Below are 26,688 nucleotides of genomic sequence, written 5' to 3' on the forward strand. Positions count from 1 at the left end.
GTGGTTAGATTTAAAGAAAAAGCCTTTTTGGGGGGACTCTACAGTGGACCAAACTATGTCAGTGGCCTCCAATGATTTACAAAGAGTACATTTGTGGTTCAATTTAAACAAGGACCTTTTTGGCGGGCTATACAGTGGGCTTAACAATTTCCCTGGCCTCTGCCTATTACCAATGAACTTGTGGTTCAATTAAGTAACTTATAGTTAAAGCGACTGTCTACCCACAATCTGACCCCCCCAAACCGCTTGTACCTTCGGATAGCTGCTTGTAATCCAAGATCTGTCCTGGGGTCCGTTTGGCAGAGGATGCAGTTATGTCCTAAAAGAAAACTTTTAAACTTGCAGCCCTGTGCCAAACGGGAGTATCTGTGCCCTAACTTTGCACCACCCCTCGGTCCCTCCTCCCCACCCTCTTTATCACTGGATCATTTCCTCCATGCTGAACATTGCACATGTGCCTTAATGACCCAGCCCATGTTCAGTATTCACACAGCTGACAAATAGGAGGTAATCTGCCGCGAGCATTCCTAATGATGAGGAGGGCGGGGAGGAGGAACAGAAAGGGTGTGTCGCCATTGGGCACAGGGCTGCCAGTTTAAAAGTTGTTTTTTAGGACAATAACTGTATCACCTGCCAAATGGACCCCAGGACAGATCTTGGATTAAAAGCAGCTATCCAAAGGTACAAGCGGTTTGGGGCGTCAGATTGTGGGTACAGAGTCGCTTTAAAGAACCCTTTTTGGGGGCCATACAGTGGACCAAACTATGTTAGTGGCCACCAACTATTAAAAATGAACCCTTTTTGGGGGGGCTATACAGTGGACCAAAGTATGTCAGTTGCCATTGACTTTGCCCCCCTCCTCCTGTCTGACTGATGTTCTGACAGCCCCAATAACTCTGGTTTCTCTATCCATGCCTAGAATCAGCAACCTTTCTCTAGTGTGAATAGAGGTCTGAATCTTCGGGCTAGGCATGGCTGGGATTGCCAGTGTAACGTTAAGGCGTAAAAGTCTGCTGATTGGCTTTATTGCTGAACAACAGATACACAAACAGACATGTTACTATTCGCGCATCCATTCATATCCTCGAACAAGTGGGTTCGTGCACAAACTCGAACTTGACAGTTCGAGTTTGCTCATTCCTCATCAGGAAGAAGACTAGTGCAGCTGACATTGGAAGATTGCGTTACCCTGGATATGTCCCATGCTGGCTGGAGTGGGATATATCCAGGGAAGCATGATCTTATGGGGTCAGCGGTGATTGCAAGCCATTCTGCATTGGTCTTCATTTTGACAAGTGCCCCGTAAATTTAAAGTCAAGGTATCATCAGGTACATGGCGTTGGGTTTATACCATAATGAATGGGTACCAGTGCGGGGATGCCGGTGGCACAGTCCTTTTAATGAACCACCGCCTAGTGACAGTCTGGACTGTGTGATCTGTTGGTGGGGAGGGGAGCAGGGAGATTATACTTACTGCTCTGGTCTTCCATCTGTCTTCACTTTTGCCGCTGAGTGGCTGCAGTCCCGCGTCAGCTGTTGATTGGCTGAGCTGAGATACTGAAGACAGCTAGAAAACTGCTCGTATAAGTATATTTTCCCTACACCACATGTGGTTTAAAGTATACCTGTTGCAATTGGACTCGGTAAACGGCAAGATTTTTTAATATGAGCTCCTGTGTTTCCATCCTGATACTTTACTGGGTACAAAGCCCTCTCAATTTAACCCCCTGCTAGCTGACCAACTCTGCTGATGATCAGATGCCTTCCAGCTCTCCTCCAGTGCCCATCTGTGTATGCTTCCCTCTGGTCCCTAAATTAACCCCTGGAAGAGGCAACTGATTAAAGGGAATGTACCATCAGGCCTGGACTGAAGCACTGGAGGCAGGGTGACCCACCCCCAGTGGGAGCAAACCCCCGACCCTCTTTGATACAGCTCCATTGATTCTAATGGAGCAGTGTCATAGAGGGGCGGGGGTTTCCTCCCACTGGAGGTGGGTCACCCTGCCTCCAGTGCTTCAGTCCAGGCCTGATGGTACATTCCCTTTAACCCCTTCTTTACTGATATAATGTTCTTTATTCATACAGAACACATTACCTACCTTATTTTTGGGTTGTCGAAGGAATCATCTGCGTTTCAATGATTTCTTATGGGAAAATTTGCTTACAAGCCCATTCCTGAAGCAAATTATGCTCATAATCCAAGGTTTTACTGTACGATTATTGCTGGGTGTGATAAGGTCAACTTGAAAACTACCACGCCCAATATCAGGTAGGAGAATATTGATGGAGAACCCCTTTCATGTGCTTCTCTGCATTATCCAGAAGTAAAAAAAAAAAAAACACACATAGCCTTTGTCACGGATGCACTGTGTTTGGCTACAATATCCATTTATCACTCAATGCATCGCTCTCTTACCAGAGAAGCCTTTGGGTACGTGCACACTACGGATTCCGCCGCCTGTGCCATAGACACTATTCTATGCACGGGCGGATTCCGCATTCCGCTGAAAGAAGTAACGTCAATTCTTTAGGCAGAATGCAGAATCCGCCCGTGCATAGAATAGTGTCTATGGCACGGGTGGAGATGCGCGCCGCCACGTGCGGATACGAGCGACGGAATCCGCCGCGGGTCATAAGCGCGGATTCCGTAGTGTGTACGCAACCTTAGACTGTGACCCACAGGAAAAGCTGGGCAGCATTGCTTCCAAAAGGAATAAATGAGAATAGACATGTACTATTTCTCAGATTTCTGCCTGTTTCTATGAATCTGTTTGTACCTAGTTTTTCTTATTTTTATTTTTTTTGTTGTGTTTACTAAACATAAACTACCATAAGGTATACTATATAATATAGAAGAGACTGCTGCATCTCAGGCATAGCAAAGTCGAAGTAAAGGTTTTTACTGGTGTAGGAATGTGTGCTGTGTGTGTGTGACTGTGGGTGGAGGGATGATGTCATGATGGGAGGTGGAGAAGATCAGTGGGAGAAGCTGACTGAAGAGTGAGCCTTGCATAGAGTGAATGGTGAGAAGCAGCAGCAGCAGCAGCATTGTGCACATTGTGGAGAGGAGCAGCCTGACAACTGATGCTGCTGCTTATGGAAGCCTGGACTGAGCAACATTGCTGACATCCACTGCAGCTTCCTCTCCTACAAAGCCTCCTCTTGTACTGCTGGGAGTCAGGAGGACTGACAAGTCTCTGGTTATATTTCATCTATTCAACATTGTGGGCACCTGGCAAAGTTCAGCATGGCATTAATCATGGAACCAGTAAGCAAATGGTCTCCCAGTCAGGTAGTGGATTGGATGAAAGGTAATGCCATTTTATTAACTCTCACTGTGCTTTAATGTTAATGCTGAATGCCTGTCATGTCTATGCTTGAGGCTCTGTTCATGACTTACATGCACTGTGGCAACTCCTGGGGGACCTGCTTAACCAGGCTAAGGAGCAGAAATCTTGGAGTGTTCAGATGCATCCTTGCTTGGTTTCACACAGGTGACAGACAGGAGTGAGCAGCATCTGACTTTTACAGCTCCAACCACATGTGAGCTTGGAAAGTTCTCTAGTAGATGATGGTGCAGGTGATAGACCCAGCTGATAATGATGGCAAGACCTAGGAAGCTTCCTGGGACCAGTATACTTAACCTGTCATCCTTATTTCATATTCTCCCAACCAGTAAGATTAGGGGAAACCCAATATTCTAAGCCCTTCACCTGTAAGATGGATTTATGGCATGCCTCCTGCCTTCGCCTACAATATAGGTCAGCTTCGTTCGCATTGGCACCTTTTTTTTTTTCTTCCTTTTTCTGGAAGACAAGACTTGGGTTAACAGCAGCTAATTGCCTAATTACGGCTGATGTAAAGTAAAGATTGCTTTCCAGACCCACTTGTCCTCTTTTAACGTTTGGATGAGCCGTGAATCCTGGTGGGAGTTATCAAGAGGCTTTCAGAACAAAATGCGAAATTGGGGCATGGAAATGGTGCCAGGTTTATTATAGAAAACCTCTTGTCTTTGAGAAGAAGGGGATCTTGTGGATGGATGGATCTAGTGTAGGGTTCTGCTGCCAACAGACATTGATTAATGACCCTTCACAATTGGTGTGTGGGTCCAGAATGTCAACCTTTCTTTTGCTGGGGATTCTTTTGCTTATAAGGATTGTTTATGGTGTGTTCTTATGTGATTTGATCCTGTAAGATCTGGCTTTGGATCTCTGTCGATAAAATAAATGATACAGTGTAACCTGCAAATGGATTAGGACCTAGCTTGCCTTGATGCTATATGGCATGCTGGTGGTATGTTTGGTGTGTGCGATCCTTTGCTAGTTAGACATAGCAGGGCTATACAGTCGTTGGACTTCATTGCTTTACCTTGATTTATTAAATTTAGTGATGAAATTGAATTGTTTTAATAATTTTATTTCTTTCACTATATTTTGTCTCACTACATGAAATCCGCAACCACATACCTTTCTTGACCCTTATAAGTTCCTTTCTTAAGATGTAAATCATTGTTTATACACAGTATTTATTTCCCTTTATTTACATAGTGTCATTCTATTCCCCAGCACTGTACAGAATTGTCATTACTCACATTAGTCCAATGTGTTACATTATACACTCTGGAGCCAATTAACCTGTAAGTGTTTTGAAGCGTGGGTGGAATCTGGAATACCCAGAGGAAACCCATGCAAACTCCATGCAGATGTTGCCCTTGGTCAGATTCAAACCCAGGACTCCAGTGCTGCAAAGCAGCAGTACTAACTACTGTAAGGGTGCCTATACATCTCCATAACTGTCTGTCAAATGACCGTTCAGCAGACAGTTATCTCTCCCATCCTCCTAACACACACATGACCCTTTGGCTGTTTATGTATTCCCTATGCGAAGGGGAGGGATAAGCAGCCGCCAGACACCTGTGGTGGTGGTTTATCCCTCCGAAAATGAAATGGTTGGGCAGTGAAAATCCATCACGGCCGACCCCTTTATCCATACCATCATCTTGTGGTGAAGAGTCGTGAGGCTCCCATACATCTTATGTCTACCAGTGACAGGTTCAGCTGACTTTAGTAAGAAATGTTTGAGTACCTCCGGCCGGGACCCCTTTTTTGCACAATCGCTGGGGAGGGGGTGGATGAAGACAATTATTCCCCCCCAGCTCCAGCGCTGCTGCGTGCATCCAGCTGCTCCAGTCTCTGGCCGCTTCCTGAGAAGGGACTTGAGACGTGACGTGGGCAGGTCTCGTCGGCAGAGGAGGGACACTGCTACAGCTGCTTATCGGGCCTGCCCATGTCACGTCTCAATCCCGTCTCAGGGCCTAAATAGGTGTAATTGTTTAAACTCTCTCCCTCCTTGGCGATTGTGGGGAAAAAAGGGGTCCTGGCCAGAGTAGTACTTTAAGATCACACGTACTGTGTCACCACGGATTTCACACTGCGAGTTCCGATACCAGTACTGTCATTTTCTATGGCTTTACATCTTTGCAGTGGATTTTTCAGTCCGTTGTGAGAATGTAGCCCCTTCCCACCACTGCAAGGCTAATACATTACCTGCCCGCGCTCCAGCTTGTTTCTCAGGCTCCCGGCTCCCTGGCGTCCTGCTCAGCCAGTGCTGACTCACACTGTCCCGCCACAGCTACTTATTATACATATATATATATTTATTTTGTATTCTGAAGGTTGAAGCTGGTGCAACTATAAATGTATACTGTTTTACTTAACTACAGTTCATGTATATTTGTATCTGTAATACGTGATACAAGTATGTGTAATACACCACAGGAAGCTTTAAAAAATTAAATGGGTAACTTTTTATACAGACACTATGGGGGAGATTTATCAAACATGGTGTAAAGTGAAACTGGCTCAGTTGCCCCTAGCAACCAATCATATTCCGCTTTTTCTCTTGTCAATTCTTTGGGCAGAAAGCAGATCAGCGGCAGAAAATTCTGCCTGTAAATTTTGCAGTTTAAACAGAACTGAAATCCCATTGAACACAATGGGACATTGCCAGGGGCGTAACTAGAAATGGCTGGGCCCCATAGCAAACTTTTGATTGGGGCCCCCGCCCGCCCCCTCTGGATCGACCACTACGCCATCAACACACTCAGCTCTACACAGGTCCTGTACACCATATAAATTACAGTACAGTTATATTAGGTGACTTACAGGGGACGTCTTCTCTGATCGGAGTTCTTCCCTTTTCATTTTCTTCTCCTTCTCCGAGCCACAAATCCACAGAATCTGCCAAAAAAACATATTAGTCTCCTCACGCTAGCACCATCCTCATCTCTCTATACTGCACATCTGCATTGGCCCCTTTACACCCTCATTTAGTGGTAAGGCTGACTCTGTGATCCCATTTTATTATATGGCCCTCCTCTCTGTCGCCCCTCCTTATAAATAGCCCCCTTATGTTGCCCCCCATGCTGTCCCCCTTATAGATGCCCCCCATGTTGTCCCCTAATAGATGGTCCCCTATGTTGCCCCCCCCTATAGATGGCCCCTCCTATGTCGTCCTCTTATAGATGGCCCCCTCTCCCCCTATATTGTCCCTTTTATAGATGTTCCCCTCTCCCCCAATGTTGTCCCTTTATAATATCCCTCTCCCCTATGTTGTGCTCCTCTCCCCTATGTTGTCCCCTTATAGATGGCCCCCTCTTTCCCTATGTTGCCCCCCCCTTATAGATGTCCCTCTCCCCCCCTTCCTTATAGATGTCCCCCTCTCCCCCCCTTCCTTATAGATGGCCCTCTCTCCCTCCTCCCTTATAGATGTCCCCCCTTCCTTTTAGATGTCCCCCTCTCCCCCCTTCCTTATAGATGTCCCCCTCTCCCCCCTCCCTTATAGATGCCCTCCTCTTCCCCCTCCCTTATAGATGGCCCTCTCTCCCCCCTCCCTTATAGATGGCCCCCTCTCCCCCCCTTCCTTTTAGATGGCCCTCTCCCCCCCTTCCTTTTAGATGGCCCTCTCCCCCCCCTCCCTTATAGATGCCCTCCTCTTCCCCCTCCCTTATAGATGGCCCTCTCTCCCCCCCTCCCTTATATATGGCCCCCCTCTCCCCCCCTTCCTTTTAGATGGCCCTCTCCCCCCCCCCTCCCTTATAGATGCCCCCTTCTCCCTCCCTTATAGATGTCCCCCTCTCCCCCCTTCCTTATAGATGGCCCTCTCTCCCCCCTCCCTTATAGATGGCCCTCTCTCCCCCCTCCCTTATAGATGGCCCTCTCTCCCCCCCTCCCTTATAGATGGCCCTCTCTCCCCCCTCCCTTATAGATGGCCCTCTCTCCCCCCTCCCTTATAGATGGCCCTCTCTCCCCCCTCCCTTATAGATGGCCCTCTCTCCCCCCTCCCTTATAGATGGCCCTCTCTCCCCCCTCCCTTATAGATGGCCCTCTCTCCCCCCTCCCTTATAGATGGCCCTCTCTCCCCCCTCCCTTATAGATGGCCCTCTCTCCCCCCCTCCCTTATAGATGGCCCTCTCTCCCCCCCCCCCCTTCCTTATAGATGGCCCTCTCTCCCCCCCCCCTTCCTTATAGATGGCCCTCTCTCCCCCCCCTTCCTTATAGATGGCCCTCTCTCCCCCCCCCTTCCTTATAGATGGCCCTCTCTCCCCCCTCCCTTATAGATGGCCCTCTCTCCCCCCCCCCTTCCTTATAGATGGCCCTCTCTCCCCCCTCCCTTATAGATGGCCCTCTCTCCCCCCCCCTTCCTTATAGATGGCCCTCTCCCTCCTTCCTTATAGATGGCCCCCTTCTCCCTCCCTTACAGATGGCCTCCTCTCCCCCCTCCCTTATAGATGCCCTCCTCTCCCCCCTTCCTTATAGATGTCCCCTCCCCCTTCCTTATAGATGCCCTCCTCTCCCCCCTCCCTTATAGATGCCCTCCTCATCCCCCCCTTCCTTATAGATGCCCTCCTCTCCCCCCCCTTCCTTATAGATGGCCCTATCCCCCCCTTCCTTATAGATGCCCCCTTCTTTCTCCCCCCCCCCCCCGGAAAGCAGGTTTAAAAAAAAACCAAACAAACTCACCTTACAACGCGCTCCCCCGTCGAGCCTTTTTCCTGTCAGTCCCCCGTCTGATGCGCGGCTGCCGGGAGTGTCGCGTCCTATCCCCGACAGCGCGCGTATCATAGAGCTCTCTGTGGGCTTGTGCTGCGGCCGCGACTTCCGGCACACAGAGAGCTCTATGATACGCGCGCTGCCGGGGATAGGATGCGACACCCCCGGCAGCCGCGCATCAGACGGGGGACTGACAGGAGCGCTGTCTGTCGGTCCCGTGCTCCTCCTGGCCCAGTGACTCCTTCTCCCTATGGTTGGGGAAAGGAGTCGCCGGGTCAGGAGGAGCACGGGACCCGCGTCACGGGCCCCCTGATGCGGCGGGGCCCCGTAGCAGCCGCTATGGCTGCTACGGCGGTAGTTCCGCCAGTGGACATTGCTCTGTTCCTATTTTACGGGAGGAATTTCAAGCTGAAATAAGGGTGCATGCACAGTTCCGTACAGTGCGTGCACCCTAAGGGCTTATGCACACTGAGCAAAAAGCAAGGAATTTCTGCTTGACGATTTCTGCTTGAAATTCTTCTTCTATTCTGCTCTGAGCAATTCAAGCAGAATGCAAGCAGAATTCAAGCAGAATTTTGGGCAGAATTCAAGCCCCATTGACTTCTATAGGATTCCTTTAGCAGATTCTGCCAAAAGAAGTGACATGGGTATGTGCACACTGAGGAAAAGGTGAGGAATTAGCTAAGGAATTGAAGAGGAATTTCAGCTTGAAATTCCCCCTGTAAAATATGGGGGGAGATTTATCAAACTGGTGTAAAGCAGAATTGTCTTAGTTGCCCCAATCAGATTCCACCTTTCATTTTTCAATAAATCTGTGAGGAATGAAAAGTGGAATCTGATTGTTGCTAGGGGCAACTGAGACAATTTCTTTACACTAGTTTCATAAATCTCCCCCATGGATTATTTTACTTCTGGATGCTGTTGTATCTTTCAGTATTTGGGCTCACTAACTGGGCCTGTGAGCCACTAACATGCACATCCTCCTGCTCCGGATTTGCCTATTAATCTGCTGGTGCTGCTGGACATCCTGTAAAACATCCTGGAAATATTAAAAGTACTTATCAGTCTGTGTCTGAGTGTTCAGAACCCAACTGATCATGAGAATGAGTTTAGATAAGTATGCAAGTGTAAGGGGACGTCCAGGTCATATAGACACCAGAGGTGGGAGAGGAGCATGCGGTGGGCTTGTGTCTCTTCCTTCTGTCAGTTCTACTCAGACCCTGACAGATTCAAAACCTTTGAAATGTCCCTAGGGAGGGTCAAAAGTTTTATTTATTAATTTTTTTTTTGCAACAGGTACGCTTTAGGAGGGCTCATGCACACTGAGCAATAGACAATGAATTTCTGCTTGAAGATTTCTTCTCGAACAGGAGTGGAATATGATTAGAATTCAAGCGGAATGCAAGCAGAGTTGTAAGCAGAATTCAAGCCCCATTGACTTCTAAAGGATTCCTCTAGCGGATTTTGCCAAAAGTAAGGGTGGGTTCGCACTACGGAATCTGCCTGGATGAATTCCAGCGGATTCTGTCGCTTGTACCCACTTGCGGTCATGCACCTCTCCGCCCGTGCCATAGACACCATTCCATGCACAGGCGGATTCCGCATTCCGCCAAAAGAATTGACATGGAAAGGCGCGGGTACTAGCGACAGAATCAGACAGAATTTATCCATGTGGATTCCGTAGTGTGAACCCACCCTAAAGGGTATGTGCAAACTGAGCAATTCTGGCGGAATTCTGCCCGAATTCTGCCATAAAAAGCGGGCGGAATCTGCGTGGAATTCCGCCCGTGTAAATGCAACATTGCTCTTTTCATAGAGAACAATGGGATTTCCGACTGCCCTTGCACACAGAGTAAATTTCCGTCCGGAATTCCGCGCAGAATCCGCATTCCGCCCAAAGAATGTACATGTCAGTTCTTTGGGCGGATTCCGCTAGAGGAATCCTATAGAAGTCAATGGGGTTTGAATTCTGCTGGTAATTCCGCTTGCATTCCGCTTGATTTCCACCCGAATTCCGCTCAAATTCTGCCAGAGCAGAATAGGCGAGGAATTTCAAGCAGAAGTCTTTCAGCTACAATTCCTCGAGAATTGCTCAGTGTGCAAGGGCCCTAACATGTCACTTCTTGAAGCAGAAAGCGGATCTGCAAAGGAAAATTACGGGCGGAAATTCTGCTGTGTGAAAAGCACAGCGCAAAGCCCATTGAAAACAACTGAAAAATGCATTGCTCAATTTAAACGGGCGGAATTTCGAGCAGAATTTTGCGCGGAATCCACTTGAAAATCTGCCTCTTTTGCTCAGTGTGCTTGAGCCCTAAGGGCCCTTGCACCTGAGCAATAGGTGAGGAATTAAAAAGAAATAGCTCTTAATTTGTGCCTAAATTTCTCCCGTAAATTACAGTATGAAAAGAGCGATGTCCCATTGTGTTTAATGGGGTTTCCGGTCTGTTATTCACACTGCAGAATTACCGAGCCAAATTTTTTGCTGCAGATCCGCTTTCCGCCCAAAGAAGTGACATATCACTTCTTTGGGCAGATTCTGCCAGAGGAATCCTATAGAAGTAAATAAGGCTTGAATTCTGCTTAAAATTCTGCTTAAATTCTGCTTGCATTCCGATTGAATTCCACTCAAATTCAACTCCTATTCTGCCCCTACTTTGCCAGAGCACAATAGGGGTATGTGCACACTGAGGAAAAGGCGAGGAATTCAGCTTGAAATTCAGCTTGAAATTCTTTTCGTAAAATATGTACAGAGCAATCTCCCATTGTGTTCAATGGGTTTTCTGCTCTGTTGTTCACACTGCAGAATTTCCGAGCAGAATTTTCTGCTGTAGATCTGCTAGAGGAATCCTATAGTAGTCAATGGGGGGCTTAAATTCTGCCTGAAAACTTTCAGCTACAATTCCTCGAATTGCTCAGTTTGCACATACCCTAGGGCTATGTGCACACTGAGCAATTCTCGAGGAATTGTAGCTGAAAGTTTTCAGGCAGAATTCAAGCAGAATTTAAGCCCCCCATTGACTTCTATAGGATTCCTCTAGCAGATCTGCAGCAGAAAATTCTGCTCGGAAATTCTGCAGTGTGAACAACAGAGCAGAAAACCCATTAAACACAATGGGACTTTGCTCTGTACATATTTTACAGGAGGAATTTGAAGCTGAATTTGAAGCTGAATTTCAAGCTGAATTCCTCGCCTTTTCCTCAGTGTGCACATACCCTTAGAAGAGAAATTTCAAGCAGAAATCTTTCCTCTTCAAGGGTATGTTCACACTGAGTAAAACAGGCGGAATTCCGCATTGGAACTTTCTGCCACGGAATCCCGCCTGTTTCAGTGTGTCATTGCTCATCTATGGGAGAGTGCGCACTCCTCCGCTGCCACGGCTCTCCGCTCAAAAAAAGTGATGTTACTTCTTTGAGCAGAGAGGGGAGGAAGCGGACGCGCGCTCCCTCCCATTCACTCACTGCAGGACACAGTACGGCGGACTTCTGCCATATTTGCTCAGTGTTAACATACCCCATTGTCTATTACTCAGTGTGCATGAGCCCTAAGGATGCCTTTACACAAAGAGACTTATCTGACAGATTATTGAAGCCAAAGCCAGGAATGGATCTGAAAAGAGGAGAAATCTCAGTCTTTCCTTTTTGGCCTGTTCCGTTTATGGTCTGTAACTGGCTCTGGCTTAAAAAAATCTGTCAGATAAATCTCTCTGTGTAAAGGAACCCTAAGGGTATATGCACACTGAGAAAATTAGATGGAATTTGCCGCTCGTGCCCGATTGCGGACTGTGGCTGGCGCACACATCTTCACCTGTGTCATAGAATGAACAAGTCTATTCTTGGGACGGATGAAGGAATCCGCCCGTGTATCGAATGGAGTCTATGACATGGGCGGAGACGCGCGCCCCCGCCGCAGCCTGCGAGCGCCGAATTCCGCAACGGATTTTCCGTCAAATTGCACATACCCTAAGGCAGTATACACAGACAGGAGCAGTATGCTGGTGAATCAATCATGTCTGAAGCAGCAGGAGAGCGAACTTTGGAAAGGAGACATAGTTCTATCTTCTGGACAACCACTTTATGGCTATGTTCCCACACAGTATTTTTGCTCAGTATTTTGCAACCAGAACCAGGAGAAATTTATTGAAATTGAGTGGATGGCCACCATTTAATGGTAGATAACGGCCGTTATTTCAAAACGGCAACATTTATTTGCCATTAAATGGCGGCCACCCTCTTGATTTCAACAGTGTATGAGCATAGCTTTCCTGTGTTTTCAATCCACTTTGGGTTTTGGTTGCAAAAATACTGTGTGTGAACATAGCCTAAAGATGAATTAGGTGCTTTTATTCCAGGCCATATGGGTAGTACCTAAACCCATCGCCACTTTATTTCTTTCCAATTTTCAGCCAACATTACCAGTTATTCTTGGCAAAGGATTTAAAAAAAAAAAAACTATTCTAAATACATTCTATTGGTGTATTCAGTAATTCTAGTAAAGAGGCAAAAAATAGACTATCAGGGTTTTCCTTGTTGCTACTGTTGGGATCCAATAACTTACTTTAATAAAAAAGAATCCAGAACACAGACATCAGATATAGAGGTATAAATAAAACCGTAATACTGCCGGTCACCATGGTAACTGCCACACTAATTATAACGGCATCCATGCTAAATGTATTTGCTTTGTGTTACAGTGCAAATATCACATTTAAGAGCTGGAGAATGTTCACTGTGCTTGTTAGAAAATTCCAGTATAAATCCCTGCTCTATGGGAGTCACAGCCATTACAATGACATAAGATGTCACGTTGATTGGCCAATTGATATACTGATTAGGTCAATAAGGCAGATAATAGAATAGTGACCATAGCGAATAACTATATATGTTTTGTGTGTATTATTTCTGGCTTTTATTTCATCTGGACTTGTACTGTAGCTGCTCTCTTATTATTAGATTTTCTTTAACTTAATGACAACTACACTTTAGGCACAGATCCAATTACATTATTGAATTTTACCTGGGATTAATGCAGATCCAGGGACACAGGCTTCCTGAAGCTGGTGACACTGCCATAGCCTTGTGTTACAAGCCAGGTATGGTTACAGGACTCTTAAAGGGGGGGGGGGGTTATATTTCGTGCAAAAAAAGGTTTTAGTGCATGATATACGGTAAAGTTATATATTTTTATATTTTACAGATTGGAAAAGAGTGGAAACATTCCTAACTAACATTGATGGTCTGGATGTTGATCAAATGAAACAGATACACAATGCAATAAAATAGAATCCAAGGCAGAACTAATAAACTCTGTTATACCTAGTAGCAGGCATAACACAAAGATACGGAAATAACACGTTCGGCCCGCTCTATGTCAGTATATTAGTCATGACATGTTTTCTGCTTCTGGATGTAAAACCTAGATGATTTTATTCACTGATAGCAAGTAGAGATCTGACCATGATGTTCATAGAAGCATAGAAGACTCTCAGTATAAAAAAGACCACTTGCTCCATCTAGTCTGCTCTTAGTATTTCCCTTCTTATTATCCTAGGATAGATGTATTTATCCCAGGCACGGTCACATTCAGTGCATGTAGATTTACCAACCACATCTGTTGAAAGTTTATTCTGTGTATCTACTACTTAGTATCTTAGAAAAGTAATATTTTCTCATGTTGTTTCTGGTCTTTGAGACGACTGTAATGATGAAGGTAGTGCAGAGCCGCCTATCAATCACTACCTGAAGGAAGGGAACAGATTGGGGCTCTCCCCCTTGAACATGGCCAATTCATACCTATGAGTCTACCATTTTCTTTCAGGATTTCTATTAGCCTAGTGGCACTTTTTAGTGCTGTTGTGACTGGAAACTTGCAGTGTAATTGACATGTCAATTCTTTGGGCGGACAGCGAAATATCATTGAGTCTATAGGACAGGCATAACTTCAAGCAGAGGCCGAGCAGCGAAATCCGCTTAAACTCTCCGCACGTGTTCTGCAATGTGCACATACCCTAGCAGTGAATAAGGCAGACAGGTTCTCTGGCCAGGGCTAGACTGAGTATTCCACCAGTGATGGCAGTACAGGAAAATTAACTATAGCACAACCTTGTACCTCCAGTGTATGCACATAGTGTGAAGCAATACAGTATATACAGTGGTGCCTTGGATTACGAGCATAATTTGTTCCGGGACTGTGCTTGTAATCCAAATCCACTCTTAAACCAACGCAAATTTTACCATAAGAAATACAGTGGTACCTTTGTTTAAGAGTAACTTGGTTTAATAGGGTTTTGGTTTAAGAGCTCACAGTTTTTCAAAATTGTGACTTGGTTTAAGAGCATTGCTTTGGTTTAAGAGCTCCCTGTACTGGGTGTGAGGGCAAATCTGCATAGCGGGGTCTACAGCCCTGTACTCTGACCCAGGAAGTCTCCCTCACCTTCCAAATCATAGAAGATCCACTTCAGGCTGGGGCTTACACCAGGGGACAGGACTGTGGAGGTAATCTCTCCATAACTTTAACCCCTCTCTCCCCGGACAGAGAGTGCTGCTATACTGTGCCCACATCTGCCCTGCTCATTCCTTCCTGCTCCCTGCAGTCTCTGTCAGTCCTTGTGTTTCCCATCCTCTCCATTACTGGACAGTAACTTATAATAGCACATATTCTGCTGTTTCTGAATGTTTGTTTCATTAGTCTTACATGTTATTCATAATAATAACTCATTATTTGTGGGGTGTGGAACCAATTGTCTGCATTTCTATGATTTCTTATGGGAAAATTTGCTCTGGTTTAAGAGTGGATTTGGATTACAAGCACGGTCCCGGAACGAATTATGCTCGTAATCCAAGGCACCACTGTAATTGAAATGCAGACAATTTGTTCAATAATCCAAAAATAATAATTTAATATTCTGAATAACATGTAAAACAGATGGAACAAACATTCAGAAACAGCTGAATATGTGATGATATAAGTCACTGTCCAGTAATGGAAAGGATGGGAAACACAAGGGCTGAGAGAGACTGCAGGGAGCATGAAGCACCGCACACATGCAGCACTCTCTGTCCGGGGAGAGAGGGGTTACAGCTATGAGGACATTACCTCCTCAGTCCTGTCCCCTGATGCAAGCCCCAGCCTGAAGTGGATCTTCTATGATTTGGAAGGTGAAGGAGACTTCCTGGGTCAGAGTACAGGGCTGTAGACCACACTATGCAGACCATGCCCCTCCTCCACCCACGTTCCCACCTGGTACAGGGAGCTCTTAAACCAAAGCAATGCTCTTAAACCAAGTTACAATTTTAAAAAACTGTGAGCTCTTTTTGCAAAACACTTTCAATTCAAGTTACTCTTAAACCCAGGTACCACTGTATTTGACATATTTAACTTGCAAGATTAAAGGATTTATCCAGGGTTAAAATGTTTTTAATGAAAAATTGCATTGAAGTATATGGACAACGGCCAGAAATAAATGACATGAACATTATTTTGACGTCCGTAGCCAAACAACGGCTGTTGATCAATACGTTATGTGAAACTACAGACTTCAATGCAAATCATTGCATTATAAAAAGAACAGCCGTTGTTTTAATTGAAAACAACGTCCGTTCATTTCATGAAAAGTATGGTGTGTGAACATAGCCTTAAGCTGACAATATACAGTTTCACTATAACCTTTATACTTTTGTGGGATGTAGACAGGTGACAGCACAATGCACATGGATCAAAGGGTTGATAGCAGTGTTGGTTTCCCATCCGTTAAACTCAGTATGGAGGCAGTCACATGATTTGTCAACATTTAGGGGGAGATTTATCAAACTGGTGTAAAGTAGAATTGTTTAAGTGGCCCCTAGCAACCAATCAGATGACACTTTTCATTCCTCACAGACTCTTTGAATAATAAAAGGTGAAATCTGAGACAATTCGACTTTACATCAGTTTGATAAATCTCCCCTTAGTGTCAATACAGTGTTTGATATGTTGGTATCTGTTTGGATAACAACACACAATGAGAATGTAATGCTCTTGACCCACATTGGAACTTCCGGTTTGCTGCTGATCAAGCAGTGGGCCGCCATGACGGGGACATTTAAAGGTACAGGACACTACACTTGCAATGTTAAAATGTTTAATATATATATAAAATCACTTTTAAAGCATGTATAGTGTGTGTGTGTGTGTGTACACACACACACACACACACACATATATAATATACATTTTTTTAATAACATTCATTGACTAGAAGGATTTAGACATTAAAAAAGTCCTCCTGGCAATGTGTCAGTCTGATGTACTGTACTGATATTGCATGGGCAATATTACAGATCCTGATGTGAAATTTAAATATTTTGGGCTCACCCCGTGGCCCTGTCATAAAGCCTTTCAACCATATATCTGTGCTCGTTACACTAAATGTAAAGGTTGTGCCTGCAGCAAACAGTTCTTAAACATCTGGGTGAATCTCATAATTTACTTTACCTTTGCTGAATGATATCCTATGAAGTGAAGCATCTTTCAGAGACTTGGCTGCCCGCTCAGAATGGCAGGCTCAGTGATTTCTTTGCCCTCCTCTAAAGCGTAAAGGAAAGTAATTACTATAGAGCAGTGCTTCTCAAACTGTGAGGCGCCCCCTAGCTGTTGGTGAGGCCCAGCTGAGGAGCCAGTTTTCACAAAAGTGACTATGATCTGCACAGTCCTTTTGCTGTTTGCAAAAATCTCCGTTTTAGCAATATTATTAATTTATTTAGTACTTGCTTTATTAGTATATAGAGCTTGGGATACAGGTGAAAGCTAGCCCTAGCAGTATTTCAGCTTTTAAATGGACTTTCACCACAGATAGTGAGGCCCAGGCACCCTCTTGGTCAGTCTGGTGAGGCCCAGGCATTGCCTTGGTCTGTTGGGTGAGGCTCCAGTCGAAAAAGTTTGAGAAGCGCTGCTCTAGACAGTACTGTTGATTCCCCTTCTCACTACCTGGCTTTTTGGTCACATGCACATGGTCATAATAGTAGCAATAGTAGCAAGTTCTGATTTTAGAGGCGACCTGTCAGCAGACTGATGCTGCCCAAACCACGAGCAGCATTTAATACCGATACGCATTCTTATGACAATCCACAAAACACTGCAGTGTTTCATGGAAAGATAGCTTTAAAGGGGTTATCCAGTGCTACAATAACATGGCCACTTTCCCCCTACTGTTGTTTCTAGTTTGGGTGGGGCTTTAAAACTCAGTTCCATTGAAGTAAATGGAGCTTAATTGTAAACTGCACCTGAACTGGAGACAACAGTAGGGGGAAAAGTGGCCATGTTTTTGTAGTGCTGGATAACCCCTTTAAATGAAGGGCAGTATGGCAAGAAGTGTCTGCTAGGCACCTCTTCTGTGGCTTCTCCCACCACCCGACCCAGCTCTGCTTGATTGACTGGTTTCTCTAATAAATCAGTAGTGGTAAATTTGTCAGTCAGGAGGCAAGAAGCATTTCAGGACAAGGGTATTTTCTCACACATACAGTATTGCTGCGGATTTCACTCTGCAAGGTTTTTCAGCGAAATCCGCGGCAATACTCAGTACAGTTATGGCCAATGGCTTGGCATTCTTGCAGCGTATTTAAATTCCACTGCGCCATCGCGACACAGCCTCTGATTGGTTGAGCGGGCCGTCAGTGCCAGAGAAGCAGGTGGTAGCACAGGTTGCTAAAGCATTATCTTGTTTAATGCCTGGCAGCAAATTAGTTAAGTAGGCTACATACTTGAAGCAGAATGAAAATCCGCTGCGAGTCATAGGTCATAACAATATCGAGCATCAAGACTCGCTGCAGGAAATCTGCAGCAATACGATGTGTGAACATACCAAAAGGGTAGCTTCACCGTACCGTATCATTGCGTATTTATCGCTGCGTTTTTATCGCTGCGTGTTTGGTGCGATTTTTACATGCGAGTTTTGATTTTCACATGCTTTTCATGTGAAAATCAAAACTCGCATGTAAAAATCGCACCAAACACGCAGTGATAAATACGCAGCGATACGGTACGTGTGAAGCTACCCAAAAACATAATTTCTTGTAATGAGGAGGCCTGTCAGAATTTGATGCTGCCTACAGTCAGGCATTATGATTCTGATGACAGCTCCCTTTTTAAAATGCTTATTCAGGATTAGAAAAAGTACAGTTACTTTGTTGCAAAAACAGCACCACACCTGTCTGTCCCCAGACGGCTCCCTTCAATTAAATGGAACTGAGATGCAAAACCAAACAAAACTGGGGGACACTTGTGCTGCTGTTTTTGCAAGAAAGTGATTTTATTTTATTTTTTTTAATCCTGGATAATCCCTTTAAAGGGGTGCTCCAGTGACAGTTATATAGATTTTAAATTTTACTTCTATTTAAAAAATCTCCAGTACTTGTCAATGGTTGTATGTCCTGTAGGAAGTGGTGTTTTCTATCTGATACAGTGCTCTCTGCTGCCACCCCTTGTCTGAGACAGGAACTGTGCAGACCAGTACAGATTTTCTATGAGGATTTGCTACTGCTCTGGACAGTTCCTGACATGGACAGAGGTGGCAGCAGACAGCACTGTGTCAGACTGGAAAGAATCACAATAGTGGTAAAAGGAAGAGGTTGGTGGGATTCGTCTGGCGCTAACACCCCTTTTTTTGGAACACCGGCCACGTTCCCCTATTCCTCTGAATGAAGAGAACTCCTGGCATTGGTGTGAAGTCAAATTCAGACTTTTATTTGATGCAACGCGTTTCGAGGGTGCAATCACCTCTTCATCAGGCATCGGTGCATGGTGAAGAGGGGATTGCACCCTCGTTGATCCAGAGCGCTTATTAGAGTCGTGCCTAATTGTGTACGACCCACTCAGGTGAGCGTGCATTTGCACACATACTGTATGCATGTTGCTCCAAAGTGTGTTTTGACCTGCACATGCAGCGCCGTTTGTGTTATTTTTTTCTCTTTGCGTATACAGTCTGGAAAGAATACAACACTTCCTGCAGGGACATACAGCAGAGTTTACACTTTGCATTTTTTTTCTTTTCTTTTTTTTTTTTTTTTTTGGACACAAAAACTGTAGCCTTATTATAAAGTCAGTGGCAAAGCATGATGGTCTTATACTGCAAACATCCTACCATCAGAACACAAATGCACTGCCAGGAATGATAATTGGCCTCATTTATAACAGCAAGTTTCTCATAGCAACCATTCAGATCACATTTTATTTTCTTTCCCGTGCTGGAAATGACAGGCATTATCCTGTTTGTCCTTCATTTTTTTCCTCAACTTCTTGAGAATTTAGATGGGAAGTTCACCTCCACATAATTTTACATGCCAATTAATTGGAGTCGAAGAGCAGCTCAGAACCTAAAATGCAACAATGGTTATAAAGCTGAGGCTTTAGTGAGTATTTGTTAATAGAGTAATTGTGATTGCTGGGCTGGCTCACATATGGCATAGCCTGAGCAATAGTCTTGCAGCTGGAAACCCCTATAGTGAAGAAAGAAATGCACATGATGAATCCATTGTATGTTGTGTGCACGTAACACAACAACTTTAGCTAAAGATTTTTTTAGGATTAAATATTACCTTTCATTGTTAAATCACAAATAATATATAATTCTAAGTGGAATAATAAAAAAAAATGCTCCTGTGTCTATATATTGGTGTTGATTTTTTTTTTAAAGCTGGAGTCGGTAAATTTTTTCCGACTCCAGCCAAAACTACTGTAGTTCCGACTTCGACTCCACAGCCCTGCCTCTTCACTGCTATTCACTGGCCACGGCTGTCATGACCAGTGAATAGCTAAGCGGCCTGTCACCTTAAGGAAGCTGCAGTGTGCGGTGCTTGGAAAAGAGCAGAAGGCAGGAGGAGGCCGTGAGCGTAGAGAGGTAATGGATGAACAGTGTATTCAATTGTTAGCCATCGGGCGTGCAACACTATTACACGTAACAATGTGCGGCGTCGGCTGATGATTTTAGGTCTGGACCTAAGTAAACGATCAGCAAATCATCGCTTGATCAGCTGATTTCTATTACACAGAGCAGTAATTGGCCGAACATAGCGGGCAAAGGCGGCTGTCTCGTTATATAGAAAGACTCTAGTAATGAGCGGGATCTTTATTATATAAGGAAAGCGGCCTAAATTTTCTAAAAACTAAACCAAGATTACTTTGTTCTTTTTTTAACCACAGGATAGGGTACAAGTATGAGATAACTGGGGGGTTCGACCTATAGGCTCCTTGAGGAGCTCTGGAACGGAGCCCCAACTTCTTTTTTCGAATGGAACCATGGGTTGGGTCGGCCGTTGACCCACTGCCTCATTCATTCTCTGTGGAGCCACTGGAGAAAGCCGAGTACAGAACAAACAAGTCAAGGTCCTGTGATCTCATATTTGTTCTCCACATGTGAATAGTGGACAAGTAAATATGGCTCCGATAACACCTTTAAATTAACCTAATCATAATATAACCCTTTTAAGGGCTATGGACACCTTTTCACTGATTTTTCTTTTTTTGTTTTTGTTTTGTTTTTGGTTGGTCTTTACTGAAAACAAAATGAGGCGACTTTCTGTTGAGGAAATTTTCTTAAGAGTCTTCATTATAAAATTTCCTACTAGAGAAAGTTAGGTTTGTCATTAAGACTTGCTAGAGGTAACAATGTGGAGGGAAGCTGAACTCAATTCAGCATGGGTGTGCTCCATTACTTGTCTGCATACTGTTCTGACCCTGTATACCATAAATGCAGTATGTTGTTAGTTGTAGAGATGAGTGAACTTAACTTCCCAAACTAAGATTAGTTTTCTTACCTGTCTGTGCTCCCTGCTGTTGTCCTTTATGTCTTGAGCTATCTCCAGGCCATTTAGCCAATTACTGACTGAGATGGGACAGCGCCACGACCTGTGATTGTGCAATGTCCCAGAGCAGGTGTGCCATTGTTGTTCTGTTGTAAGCAGCTCGGCACAAAGGTATTTGCTTTTAAAGTGTTCTGTGGATTGTAAAGGTGTATTCTAAACTCCCACCACTAGATCTCTCCATATATGTTATTTACTATATGGCACCGATAAAGGAGATTCTTTACAAAGGTTTACATTTTTTTTTTTGATTGACTGTATGTGTTATCCTTTCATATGTCATGGTTTTTAAGCTGACTGAGACCAATCCCTGTTGAGGGTACTTCATGCAAAGTCTCCAGCTCCCAGCCTTATTAGAAGGACTAGAGTGTAGGCTAGTCAGATTCCTGTCAGTGAGGTAGCTAGTTTATTATATGAACTGTTCTAGATCTAGCCATGGCTGGCTAGATAACACTTAATGAGGCTACAAAAAAAATTAAGAAAACCTATAACACGCTGAGGGTCTATCAGATTGTTCTCTTTAAAAACCCTGACAGGAGACTACAGGAGGTACTACAAGAGTTAGCAGTCAGGTATGTGCAGTTGTAGCTAAGAACTCTGCTAAGTTACTTAAGGGGTCACCCCAATGGCTAGTTTACCCAGAAGTAAGGCTTCAGTTCCTGAGCTTGTGTCACTTAGTGCCCACAGACAGCAAAAGGCAGAAGGTCATACCTGTGGATGCGGGTACTGTTATTGCCACACACAAGGTGGTCAGTGCCCCCCCCCCCCCCCCAGTTGAGAACCCTAGGATCTGGATAGCTCCCCTTCCCTTAAGTAGCTCACTGCAAAGTTAACTTGACTTAATTATATTCTTAATTATATTAATAGTCTATTCTACAGTATACCTGCGCTAAGCAAAGATTATTACAAGAACCCAATTCACCAAAGGCATCTCAGTCAGCCAAGTGATTTACTGTATAGCATTGTTGCCAAAGAGAACTGTTACAGCATGTACTGTTCCTTAAAGAAGAAGTTCAGAAAAGTTGGCACCTAGTTTAAGTCTACCTGGGACTCTGTGGTTACTCACACCTATACCTGCATTTCAGACTGTTCTATTTCAAAAGTGTGTGTTGATATACCCAGGGGTGGGCACAAACCACTCCTGGCCACTGTGACAAGTGCCTCAGTGGTATATAAGTCCCACTGGGTCACTACACTTGGCTGAGCTGGCTGTCACTCTTGTCTTGAGAGTGACAGCCTGCTCAGCTAATCACTGGCCGCAGCGCTGTATGTCTTAGTCAGTTAGTGATTAGCTGAGCAAGAGAGTGAGAGCCTGCTCAGCCAATCACTGGTTGACTAGGACAATACAGTGCCGAAGCCACTGACTCTTGTCTTAAGAATCATAGTCCGCTCAGCCAATTACTGGCCGCAGCGCTGTCCTGTCTCATTCAGTGATTGACTAACAGGACTTTGGCTGCTGTAGGGCACATCAGGCAATGAAGAACGAGGACACCAGGGAGTGTGGACAGGTAAGTATAGATGAGCAAATTCTTTGAAGGTTTGGGTTTAGGGTTTGGTTCAGATGAACACAACTTTGTTAAAGTTTGACAAACCTGCCAAACTAAACTTTTCAGTAGTTCACTTATCTCTAGTTAGTTTTGAATGTATAAGCAGGACATTAGAGCATAGTTGAAGTTTGGATTATAGTGTACTGTAGATGTAATAAAGCATTGCTTGCTTTGACAGGAAACCATACAGTATGTCTGAAAGAACACACATTTCGGCAACTAATGTAAATTTCTTGTATATACAGGGCTGTAAGAGAATACGAGTAAGAGTGTAGCTGGAGGAACAAGTTCCACTAAAGAGCAAGGGATTTTTTTTAAAGTTTAGAGCTAGTTTAGAAAACACCTATATAGTACTATGTGTCCCAAATAATGATCAGAATCATTCAAAATCAATTACAAAACTTTATTAAATCCATTACAAAAGAAAAACCTAAAATCAAGACCTGGGAGGTGGGAGACCCCACTACTGGGACAGGAGTAACATAATAGCCATTTAAAGTGCATGTTCATAATCAACTCTTTCAGCATAAATACATTTATAAGATAAAGTGCAAGTGCTGTGCTATAATGCTTCAGTACGCTGAGCAGAGTAATGGTATAGCGTATAGCCATATACATGCATACAGCATGTTACCAGAGGTATACAGGGTTCCAGTCCGAAGCCTAGAGCTAGTTTAACAGACTAAATCTTTGCCGCTGGTAAAGCTTATCTACAAAAATTACTCATAAACTAAATAAAGTTAGTTAGTTTTGGCACTTTAATTCGCTCACCCGATACAGGCACACTTCCTGCGTCGGAATACAAATAAGCGAAATGATCTCGCACTTGATGTGTCCTTCTTTGCTGGTGAAAAGGAAAAGGTCAATTTTTCTACTAATAATTTGATCCGGTGTAATAGAATTTTGTCAGACTGTGACTGAGATGCAGGAGACCTGAAGTACAGTAGGTGGCTGTTTATAGGTTACCTTAGCAGCAGTGTGAAGCCTTTGCCACATCGAAACATATAAACTAATTAAATTGTACTTTTAGTACCAGTGCCCACAGATTTTGTTACTACTTATGTGTATGAAACATCTGTTTATTTAAAGCTGCTTGTACAATATGTTTTCTGTGCAGTATTCTTATGTTATGTGCGGCTAACACCTAATGCAGTTAGATACAGGGTGTCATTGGGGCGGGGACTCCCCTTTCTGTTTTCCTATGTCTTTTCTTCATGCTTTACATTTGTAGTAGGTGGGCACATTCAGGGGTGTGGCGTCATAAGCTGCGCCAGACCCCTTCATTCACATGAAGAACATTTGCACGGTCCTAGACCACAGGTTTTCCCTCTGCTATTACTGAAGGTAAGCAGTAGTCTTATTGGCATGTTGCCATGGCGACTACTGAGATTGAGAAAATGGCTAACAGCTTTTAGTGTTGTCATTAAAAGGAATGAATATAGCTGTTCAGCCTTGACATCATATAACATTGGAAAGTTGCTTCTAATAAAAACTGCCAACAATTACAGCAGAACATGATGTCGCTATCACAATGATGCACCCACCTTGGGTTATGTAGACCCCAATCTGAGTGTCTCATAGATGACGTAGTTCCCTTTCCCTGTTCACTCCATGAAGACTTAAAATATTACAAGAACCATGAAAACCATGATTAAGCACCATGGCGTGAAATGTGTTTGTTTTATAATCACCGTTTTGTCCGCAAATATGTATTAAAAGTTATGTTTTATCTACATGCCTGAGAGTGCTGGATCATACATCATTTTCCCTATCTCCATTTGTCAATACAGCAGTCGGCTGATGCAGGGATTCGTGCACCCCTCCCAACGATATTTAAGAACCTGATTTACAGGTACATGGTGAGCTGATCAACCTCTTACCTTTTAGGGTATGTTCACACTACGGAAAAGGTGAGGAATTTTAATCGGAATCCGTGCTGCAGATTTTGCTTGAAATTCTGTTTCCCATTGATTCAATATGATTTCTAAAATGCAGTCCTCAATCTGCCCAAAGAATTGAGATGTCAATTCTTTCAGCAGATTGTGGATTGCACTTGAAAAATTCTATTGAAACAATGGGACAGGCAGAATTTCAAGTGGAATCCGCAGCGTGGATTTCACTTGAGATTCGTTGCTGATTCCATAGTGTGAACATCAAAACACAGTAATCACTGAGCCAAGGGAAATCTGTGAAAAAAAAATCCAGTGCGAACAATAGTGTAATTCAGGGTACACCCACCCAATGAAGTTAAATCCTTGCGTTAACTATGAATGTCTACAGAAAGGATATGCTTAAAATAGGTTACTTTATTTATATCAATTTAAAATATATATAACACTAGAAAATGTACCCGGCGCTGCCCGGGTATAAAGTGTCAGTGTGTTAATTAGATTTGTTCTAAGGTGCCCAGGAGGCCAAGCTAAAGGTTTCATCTGAGTTAATCAGTGAAATTAGTGTATACCTGTAGTGCATAGTTGGAGGGGTTCTGTATACCCACAATGTATAGGGGTCTCGCATATCTGTAGTGCATAGTTGGGGGAGCTGCATACCTATAGTGTATAGTTGGGGGGGGTCCTGTATACCTGTAGTGTATAGTTGAGGGAGGTCCTGTATACCTGCAGTGTACAGTTGGTGAAGGTCCTGTATACCTGTACTGTATAGTTCAGGGGTCCTGTATACCTGTAGTATATAGTTGGTGCTGTATACCTGTAATGTATAGTTGGTGGAGGTCTTGTATACCTGTAGTTTATAGTTTGAGGGTCCTGGATACCTGTAGTGTATAATTGGTGGAGGTCTTGTATACCTGTAGTATATAGTTTGGGGGTCCTGTATACCTGTAGTGCATAGTTTGAAGGTCCTGTATAACTGTAGTATAGAGTTGGTGGAGGTCCTGTATACCTGTAGTATATAGTTGGTGGAGTTCCTGTATACCTGTAGTATATAGCTTTGGGGTCCTGTATACCTGTAGTATAGAGTTGGTGAAGGTGCTGTATACCTGTAGTATATAGTTGGTGGAGTTCCTGTATACCTGTAGGGTATAGTTTTGGGGTCCTGTATACCTGTAGTGTATAGTTTTGGGTCCTGTATACCTGTAGTATATAGTTGGTGGAGGTCCTGTATACCTGTAGTGTATAGTTTTGGGGTCCTGTGTACCTGTAGTATATAGTTGGTGGAGGTCCAGTGCACCTGTAGTGTATAGTTTTGGGGTCCTGTATACCTGTAGTGTCCTGTATACCTGCAGGGTCATATTTACCATTAGGCACCCATGGTCTGGTGCGTAGGGTAGCACCTTGCAGAGGGTCAGTGCCCTCCCATTGAGACTTGCCAGAAAATCTGGTGTCTTTTCGAGGGGGGTATGGCGGTATTGGTCAGGTCTGGTATAGTGGTGTTATCCAGTCACAGTATGGCGGTATTGGTCAGATCTGGTGTGGCAGTGTTATCCAGTCACAGTTTGGTATACCTGTAGTGCCCGGTATATACATGTACTGTATAGATGGAGTAGGGGGCCCTGTATATACATGTACTGTATAGATGCAGTAGGGGGCTCTGTATATACATGTACTGTATAGATGGAGTAGGGGGCCCTGTATGTATATGTACTGTATAGATGGATTAGGGGGTCCTGTATATACATGTACTGTATTGATGGAGTAGGGGGTCCTGAATATACATGTACTGTATAGATGGAGTAGGGGGTCCTGTATATACATGTACTGTATAAATGGAGTAGGGGGTCTACCAGTTATTACTGTGGATGTTGTGAGGCAGCTTCCCTAGCAACCATTGCTCCCTGTGAAAATGAAAGCAGTAATCCTATTGGTTGCTAAGGCTCCAATTGCCGTGTCTGCTGCAACTAATTATATCACCTGTGTTTGCAGTGAGGAGATTTTCCCATTCATCTCTATGGGGCGCCGCTCTTCCCCCTCCCCCTCCCCTCCTGTACATCTGGCGGGGACGGGACCTTTGCTAAAACCTTTCCGGGCACCCAATGTATCTGTGTGCCAAATTTGGGGTCAAATGGTTCAGGCGTTTGGAAGTCTATTTGGGACAGACAGACAGACAGACAGACTTTGATTTTTATTATATAGATGTCCAAAATACAATATACAAAACATACAGAAATGAGTCTCCAAAAAGAAATCTATCGTCAGTTGGAGGGGGGTATAACCGTTCTGTCCTCACTGATGTGGGGGGAGCTCTCTATATGTCCACAGATAGCCGTCCCAAGTCCAGTCGCAATTACAGACAGTCAGTCACCG

General features: G+C 44.2%; 1 protein-coding gene across 4 annotated transcripts in view; it reads left to right on the plus strand.

Moving 5' to 3' along the window:
- Window positions 1–3,066: 3,066 nt before the first annotated feature.
- The window catches only part of CNKSR2 (connector enhancer of kinase suppressor of Ras 2), a 258,126-nt gene continuing 234,504 nt past the window's right edge, over window positions 3,067–26,688 (plus strand). For all 4 annotated transcript variants that reach the window (XM_069945142.1, XM_069945143.1, XM_069945144.1 and 1 more), the window contains exon 1: window positions 3,067–3,311. In XM_069945142.1, the coding sequence (XP_069801243.1) occupies window positions 3,248–3,311 (64 nt within the window). In that variant the 5' untranslated portion in view covers window positions 3,067–3,247. The remainder of the gene's footprint in view (window positions 3,312–26,688) is intronic.

The sequence above is a fragment of the Dendropsophus ebraccatus genome, chromosome 11, assembly GCF_027789765.1.
Source record: "Dendropsophus ebraccatus isolate aDenEbr1 chromosome 11, aDenEbr1.pat, whole genome shotgun sequence".
NCBI classification, from domain to species: Eukaryota; Metazoa; Chordata; class Amphibia; order Anura; family Hylidae; genus Dendropsophus; species Dendropsophus ebraccatus.